Source organism: Antrostomus carolinensis, unplaced genomic scaffold (genome assembly GCF_000700745.2).
Source record: "Antrostomus carolinensis isolate BGI_N321 unplaced genomic scaffold, ASM70074v2 scaffold12165, whole genome shotgun sequence".
In the NCBI taxonomy this organism is placed as follows: domain Eukaryota; kingdom Metazoa; phylum Chordata; class Aves; order Caprimulgiformes; family Caprimulgidae; genus Antrostomus; species Antrostomus carolinensis.
Window position 1 is genome coordinate 25921 of NW_010317136.1, and position 8979 is coordinate 34899.

Below are 8979 nucleotides of genomic sequence, written 5' to 3' on the forward strand. Positions count from 1 at the left end.
CTCAGACTATTTTTATGGGAGTTTTCTGAAGTAATGTAATCTCCTGAATTGTTCCAATGACATGGGCTCAGACATTCACGAAAAAGGGTTCGAAGAAAACAGTTGAAAATCTGAAATTTGATAATGGGCTCTCTGTGTAGCAGCAGAATGTCCACCATGCCTTGTGTTACAGTAACGCTTTCCTCAGCCATCCACCAGCCATACTGAGGTAATAACGGGTGATGTGAGTGGAAATGGTCTGGACTGTCTTTCAGTCTTATTATGTTGGCATGTCTTTTTAATTAGATTGGATATTTTTTTAAAATAAAACTTAGAAAACTGTTATAGGAGTAGAAGTTGGAAAAAAAAAATTTACCTTTTCCAAGAAAAAAAATTTCCAGAATTGACATTAAAATATAAGTTTACTTTAGTTTCTTCTTGTGTGACCATTATAAAATGGTCTTTAATTAAATGACACATTATTCAAGGTCCAAGACCCCAACTCACATGTAAAGAATACTAGAACTGCAACTCAGGGAAAATGTTTTGATTGTATCACTGCCATAGTTCCATTATATAAAAGTACTCAGGAATGTAATAATGCCTAAGTGCAAGAGTCCACATTAAGGCAATGCTGACTTTTATTTTGTCATTTGCTGATTATCAAGTTCTCTTTGCCAGATTAATATTTTCTTAATATGACTTTTGTTATATATCAGCAAACTTATGTATAGGAACAAAGTAAGAAGGACTCTTATATTGAGGACCTTAGAATCTACCAATCTAAATAACGTACTTCTGAAAAACCTGTCAAAACCATTGAAAACCAATTGTATTTATAAATTTCTTAAGAATACTTATTCTCATTCTGGAATTTTATTTTATTTAACATTGAAACTTTATCAAATGACACTGCTTGCTTAATCTAAGAGTAATAAACTATTAAAAAATTTCAGGCAGGAATAATAATACAGATTCAGGCTGAAGCATTTAAATTTTAAAACAGAAAATGTCTGTTGTGTGACAGCTGTTCTGAAAGAGAGATTACTGTTCTATCTATGTAGCTTCTAGAGATGCAACACAATTATTACATAATTATGCATACAAAAAGTAATACCTCATGGGATCAAGAATGGAAAAGAAATTATTTGTGCAAACAATTTGTTAAATTATGGTTCACAACTGAAAATTTTGAGAATTTCTGATCCAAAGAGTCTTCCAGAATTTTGATCTACCCTGAAAAAGTGCATTTATTTATTTATTTTAATGACAGCACTACATTTTGCTTTCGCTGAAGAATATATACACCACCTTACAAAAGCTAAGCAAAGAATTTAACTGATAACATTTTATTAATGTCTTAGACACCACTTAGAGCCTCTTTAGCCTGCCATTAATGTTATTGGCTGTTGTAAGAATTCTACACAATCCCAACAACTAAATCTGATGGCTAGAAAAAGAAAGTGAAGCGTTTAAAGTATCATCAGTATCCAAGTGTGATAAGCAAAAGCACAGTAAGTGCAACACAGTTTAGCCACAGTTACCAGATCTTTGTCTACATCAAACCCTTTTGTACCACAAAAAACCACTATAAATTACACAAACCTTCTGTTTGTCCAGTATCTTCATAGCATAATACTGTTCTGTAGATTTATGTTTCACCATCATAACTCTCCCAAATGATCCTGTTCCAAGGGTTTTTTGCCTCTCAAAATCATCTAGGCCAGCAGTATTCTACATATAGAAGGATATAATGACATTATTTACAATGTAATACCCAAAGACAATTTTAACTGTAAGAATTAAATTAATTTATGAAAGAAAATGGGCTAAAATTACATTTATCAAACACAACTATAGCCAACTATACTTTTGTTATAATTTCATGCCTGACAAATTTTAATAAGACATTTTACACTGCACTCATTGAAATAGACAAAGACTTAACTGAATTGTATTAACATTTCTATAATTTGTCCATACTAATGACACGTGCTTGCTAAGAAACATTTAGCAGTAAACAGATAATAAATTTAACATGCAGACAAATAACCCCCTCTCGTTTCACAAACAAGAATATCAGAACATGCAAAAAACCCCAAGCTCAAGAGACAGTTCTACATGAGAAGTGTCTGGAGATCATATAGCTAAGTAAATTTTCTCAGATATTCACTACCATAGCATTTCACGTGCTGCTTTGAAGACAACAATGACCCTTCCCCAAAAACCCAAACCCCCAAATTCAACTTCTAGAAGATTTTTATCCAACAAGCTCCTTAACCTGTCCCAAATCCCCACGCTGTAGACTTAATACCCTTAATTCCCCTTAATACAATAGGGGAAATTATTAACAGGGTAAATTACAGATATGCCAATGCTTAGTGTTATAAAAAGCCTGGTAGAACATGCCAACAGATTTGGAGTCTTGTCATGTTGATGGTGAACATCATTCTTGGTAAGAGAAAGCTGTTGTTCAGTATAATCATTTCATCAACTCAAATCCGGAGAAGACCCAAGAGTCTTTGCTGATTAACTTAAATGACAAAACTGACATTAAAAATGGAAACGCCCTTAAAAATTGCATTAAACTTTTTTTCTGTTTCCTGTGCTGCTCATTACAGACTGATAACACACTGATAAAATTGTCAAAAAAAACACAACAGAGAAAATTATTGAATGCTTCAATGACTGATACCTGTGGGGGGTTTTCCCATTTTCTTAAAAAGTCTTCTTTGGCTTTGGCTAGGAACTCTTTCACTGAAAACACACAAAAGAAGTACATTTTAATTAATGTAATTTATCATGGATGCAACGGAGATGCTTTGTTAACAAAATACATAAACTTCATAATCAACTTCTTTCTTCAACTTGTAACACACTATTTTCACCATGTATGAAAGCAAGCACCGATCCCTCTAACTTCTACAATATCTCCAGGTGACCTCTAAGCTTTCTGGAGTAACTACATCATTCTACACAAATCACTTAAACTACATCAGCTCTAACAACTCACATACTGTATATGCAAGCAGGCTTTAAGGTGATGTAAGATGTTCTTAATGCAACTGGGAAAAAACCACAAACATTTGACATTTATAAATACCCATTCCACAGAGACAGACTTTTTATCTATTTTTGTTAAATAAAAGTTACATTTTCTTTCAAGTGATTGAGTGTAATGTCAATCTCATTGCTTTTTCCCTCCATCACCTTTATTTAAAGGCTGTTTGCAAGCTCAAGTACCAAATGACAGCACTACTGCAAGCAAAGACAAAGCACAGGGCTACAACACCGCACATTAGGCATGCCCACAGTCAGAGAATATGTATTTTTAATATTGATTTTTCCATTGAAGTTGAAAGACCTGAATGATAGCAAACTTCTGGATGACTGTTTAAAATGTGCACCAACATATCTTGTTCAGATCATCTTTCAGCTGTTCTATTTTTTGAGTATCAATTATCAGCCAGATCAATGCAGATTACTTAATACACAGTCATAAATGAGAGGTTTTTCAGACATTGCTGTGGCTCTGAGAGAGTCACAGATTCAAGAACAAAATATCATATTGTTTTTGTGTTCTCTGAATCATTTCACATAATACAATGTTAATAATAGTGGATTTTCTGTACTTTGACGTTCTGCCACGAGCAATTTCTAAAAATACTCAGCAACGTGCCAAGATTATTCTGGTCAATATCTAGAAATACATGTTTTAGCAACTGTATTTTACCTTCTGATGGTCATAAAAATTATGTTTTTAAGGGGTTGTAAACAACCATCTGATGAATCAAAACCTTTCTGTACTTTTCAGAGAATACTAGTGTCTACATAGAGGACTTTTCAAAAATTTTCTTATCACTCTTCTATTAACTGGTACCCTTACAGCAGCATTAAAACCAACGGCAGTCCTGGAGAAGGCTTGTTATGAATTTGTTTGTTTTCCTTCTTTTCTCCCTCTCAAGTATGCTATGGGATTAAACTATTACAAAATACTCAAGGGAGGTTCATGGCTCCCACTGTCACTGGCTCTGTTGGAGCAGCATCAATATAACGGAAATTTCAGAAAAAATGTCCAAAGTTCTGGCAGAGCTCAACGTTAGAAAAGTGTTTAAAGCATGATATCCACTCAGAAATTTTATTTTACGAGAAACAAGCAATATCAGTGAGGAGGAACGTATTTATTACCCTAAACTTATGGTTAAGCAGAGTAAGAATTTATATCAAAACAACTATTTTAAGTTGGCATTAAAACTCACTGAGAGTTAAAAATATTTTAGTGGATAATCAGTAAAAAGTTTGACACATTTATCCTGTGTGGGGAAAATATTTCCATTGTTTTTAAATTATGGGGGTTACTCATGGAATGACTTTTAATGATCCTAATTTGAGAAAAGAACAGGATTTCCTGTGGCATGAAATAATTTCTCAACACAAAAAAAAGGAAAGCTAACAATGTCCAAATTCATGCCTGATGATCCTTCTTCCATTAGGAGAGCAGAGATGACTTGATATAGTGATTACTGGTTTTTAAAACATCAGTTTATGTCAATGTAGCATGAACATTATTTTCTCTTAATGACAAGAAAAAACCTAGGACGATCATTAAGATTAGCAAAAAGCTGAGCTTTCAAACTTAAGCGGCTGTAACTTAGAAATGACCGTTAACACTCCACAGCACAACCAAAACAGGAAAAAGTCAGACTAATTTTTCTCATGTTATTACAGTACATATGTCTTAAATATCCCTCATGCTATCTCCAGTGTTCATATAAGTATTTTAAGTTTCCACATATTTTGCACTGAAATAGAACTATTCTGTATTTATAAAAACACACAATGACATTTGCATGTAGTCATCTTTGTTTCTGTTCTACTTATGGAATAAAGAATGCTGGTTATGAAAAGAATGCAATCCAACTGGAAATATTAAAATTGTGGAGGCATGAGAAAAATCTCTCATTTCTAGAATATCAATAAGCCACAAGCTCTCTTTCAACAAAACTTCTACCTTATTCTACTTTCACTCTCTTTTCTTGGAAAGTTGCATTGAACATGTATTTTCAAAATAAAGCTATCTAACGGCACTCATTTATCTTAAAACCGCCGCTATCTTTAAAAAACTATTTCATATTCTGTGGTGTGTTTTATTAGAATTACATTTTCTTCCTAATGAGAAAGCAGGTCAAATCGTGCCTGGTTTCCATTTTCAGAGGTCACCTGGGCTCCTACACCACAAAAAAACAGCAGGTGATTTCAAATAGAATTTAGGCAATTTAAGTGCGTACACTTCAGTCACTTCTGAAACAGGACTTAAGAATTTGAAACAGGATAGGTATTTTTGAAAGTTGTACCTCAATCACAAGATGTTAGTTCTTGCTACAGGAGAACACATTTCATTTCTACTTTTCAAGCACAGAATCAAAATTTATGCCAACTGGATATTAGTGGCTACTGGTATTACTGTGATGATGCAAACAAATAGGTTTGTTAGATGATGGCTTACAAGTTTTCCTCGAGTGCACATTTTTAGCCACTTTACATTGTTACGATCTGACTCTTGTTTGCTTTTCTAGTCTTTAAACTGTTCCAAGCATCTATGACTTTGGGCACTAATGAAGGAATGAGCATACCAAAAGTCTCTATAGGTTCCCCAAGGGTTTGCAGGAACATTCACCCACACAGATGAGATGATGAAGAGAGGAAAGAAAGAGAAGAAAAAAAAAAAGTTTTATGCATTTCCACAACAAACACATAGAGAAAACAAATACATTCCACCCTTTCCCCTCCCTACTCAAGAATGGACCCTGTAATAAACCAGCCCTTTCCCACACAGACAGAATGACTCATGCTACATCACAGAATGTTTAAGCAAAGAGAAAAAAACCAAAGCAGCTAAATTCAGTATGAAAAAAAGATGATGCATCACAGAAATAAGCACAGCTTACAAAACTTCAGGTGATCAAGTTGGCATCTTTAATAATTAGTCTATTCCAAGACACACACATCCAACGAACTGCTGCTAACAAAAGTGTATCTATCTTCATTGCAGAACGCTGGATCACAATAAAACCTGCAACTGGGTGATCTTCCCACTACTTAGCACTTTGTTCCAAAAGACAGCACAAGTGAATTGCATGGCATGTGGTGGATATCACAGAAATGGCAAGCAGTCTCAAAAAAAAAATTCACAATCAAATTAACCAACAACAGCAACAAAACCCCTTGAGAAGTCTGAAGTGCACAGCTGAAGTTGCTGTATGCAAACTGGAATGCATATGGGAATCTTGTACAGAGGCCATACAAGTATGATTTAATTTTGTAAAATTGTCATAAAAAAAGAGCTCAGGAAAGAGATGTTGACATACAGGGTCCCATAAACACTGAAGAGCAAGGATCACTCACATATGGCTGAGCAAAGTGAAGATGAGGATACAAGGAGTGTACGCAAAGACCAGCAAACAGACCCTATTCAGACTGGTTTCATTGCTACAGCAGAAGTTGGAGCAAAGGAGGTTGAAATGAAAGGAGGAAAAGCTGCTGCTCAAGAAAGGGAGGTGCTGGAAGAGGAGGGCAAAGCACGAGTAACAGCACTGGCTGAGGGACACAGCAGTGGTCAAAACAACTGGAAGCACTGGGAGGGACACCAGCTGGAACTGGAGAGGATGCACAAGGAGTCTAGAGATTAGGTAAGCACAAACACACGGTGCAGACCTGGCTCTTCATGACCAGCAGGAGCAATCCTTGTCAGGAAAAGCAAGTTCTGTGCAAAGCAAACACCCAAAGCATATAGTGGGAAATCTGGGGATATTCAGAAAAAGGTAGTAAGAAATGGGGTAATGGCCAAGGAGTTACAACTGAAAGAACTGAAGCAATTTTATAATTTCTGTCTGCTTCAGTTCAAATCCTGGTCAGAAGAAATGTTACAGGTGCACAGACAGCTAGCACCCTGCATAATCACAGATGGCACGAGAATGGGCCTGGGGAGAGCTGCGCTCAGAACCAAGGGAGCATTGGTGATAAGCCGGGAAGTCTGCCAGAAGAGATTTCTAAGGGAAGTAGAACTCAAGATGAAGAAGTTCCTAGGTAATACTGGCATACAAGGAGGTATTAAAAAAAAAACCAACCCAACAAAAATCACAAACAAAAAACCCAAAACAAAAACCAAAACCCAAAGTAAAACACACTATCACACACAAAACCAAAAATACCCCAAATCCACTCCCAAACAGTAATTTGTTATCTAACAGTATATTCACACAATGCACAATATTTTTGTTTGTTTTCTCAATTAACTTCTGTATGAAAAGTTACCAAACATTAAAAAATGGTTAAAAAAAAATGGTGCATGAGCACTATAAAGAGCACTCTGGCCTAAAACACAGTTTAAGAACAAGTGAATCACAGGAGAGCTCCTGAAAAAAATTAAAATGTTTAGGATCTCTCAGCTGCAGGGGTGCAGTGACAGGAGAGGGAGAGGCTCCATCTGTGGATGGAGGAGTCCTGAAGAGTTACCATGAATGACTTTGCCTTTCTCCCACCTCCCACGTGTACTGTATTTGTTATTCTCAAGCACATCTCCCACAAGAGCCAGCAAGGTAGAAATTTTTTTGGGGACAGGCAGGGAAGTAAGTATTTGGACAGGATTCATGGCAAGAATGCAAGAACTAAACTGATTAAGACTAAACACTGGGCACCACTACAAACCCCCATCTGCTGTGCTAAATGCCAATCTCTGCTTGGTATTTAAAATGCCCTTTATCAAAATACAATTCAATTTCTGTTCCAAAACTGTAATATAATCACTTGAAGTCTGTAATTAAATGGGCTATTTGATTAAATCTCCAAATTTCATTTAATGGAAAAATAAAAATGCATGCAGAGATTCTGGTAAGTATATATGTATATTCCATTTTTATAAAAACAATGTTTATAGCCTTAAACATTATCATGATGTATACAGATGTCTCAGTGAATCCTGCGGTTGTGGTACCACATTTCAGAAGCGAGAAGTGTATAATTCAAGTTCTAAGTCCCAGTCTTATACCATTAACCTGTTGTCTCAAATATCTTTAAATTTCTCTTTCGATTAGCAGGAAATATCACAAGGCTTACAGCAAGACTTTTCTACCCTGGCAAGTCTTTGAAAATAAACACAACTAAGTGCTAATACACTCAGAGGAAGTAGCATGAGCACCGGTTAACATTTTAATAGCTGGGAAACTCTTCAAAAACCAAACTAAAACAGTATCATTAAAACAGACCCTCAACAAGAACAAAACACTTTGTTTCTCACAATATGAACACGGTGGGGAAAAAAAGTCCACTGTGATATAAGCCTGGTGTAGGGCAAGTCATCTTGTCTTAACATTGCGGTGAGGCACACTTACTGTGAAAAAACAACCAGCAAGAATTTTGTCTTGTTTCAGCTCTAAGAGATGCAAAGTCACAAAGCCTAGAATAAGAGACCCTGCATTAATTTAGTATCTCATTTATCTTTTTTTTTTTTACTTTCAGAGCAAGGTTTTGATCTTTTATTTCTGTTTAAACATTAATCATCTTAAAAACCAGTGATGCAGAGTAAACTAACTTACCCAGCTGCAATGGATAAGAACCTTCAGTTAAAAACAAACAAACAAAAACCAACCAAACAAAAAACAAAACCCCAAAACATACAGAGAAGTTCTGAAAGAGCTCATTTGCTGGAATACAAAACCTAAAAGTTCTTAGTAAGTGAAGAATCAATTAAGAAATATTAACTGCATACAAGTTTGCTATTAAAATGCAAGAGTGATTAATTAATCTAACTGCACACTGTAACCGCTTCTGTGGAATACTGGGAAGGAGGGGTAAGAAACAGAGAATAGAAGGACTCTGTGGTGGAAAAACCATGGAGAAAAAGGCCGAGGAACAGGATAACCAGTAAATTAAGAGAATTTACAGTTGCAGTGACTAAAGGCTAGAAGAGAGCACTAGAATCTGATTTTTTTTTTTTTTTTG

At 35.4% G+C, this 8979-nt stretch overlaps 1 protein-coding gene across 2 annotated transcripts in view; it reads right to left on the minus strand.

Moving 5' to 3' along the window:
* LOC104525348 (cAMP-dependent protein kinase catalytic subunit beta) overlaps positions 1 to 8979 on the minus strand; it is a 37166-nt gene that overhangs the window by 17309 nt on the left and 10878 nt on the right. Inside the window, exons 1-3 of one of the 2 annotated variants that reach the window (XM_010168474.1) lie at positions 7683 to 7692; positions 2675 to 2736; positions 1585 to 1713 (exon numbers count right to left, since the gene is read on the minus strand). In XM_010168474.1, coding sequence (XP_010166776.1) covers positions 1585 to 1713; positions 2675 to 2736; positions 7683 to 7692 — 201 coding nt within the window. Of the gene's footprint in view, positions 1 to 1584; positions 1714 to 2674; positions 2737 to 7682; positions 7693 to 8979 lie in introns of those variants that run through there. The other variant, XM_010168472.1, reaches the window with a different exon arrangement.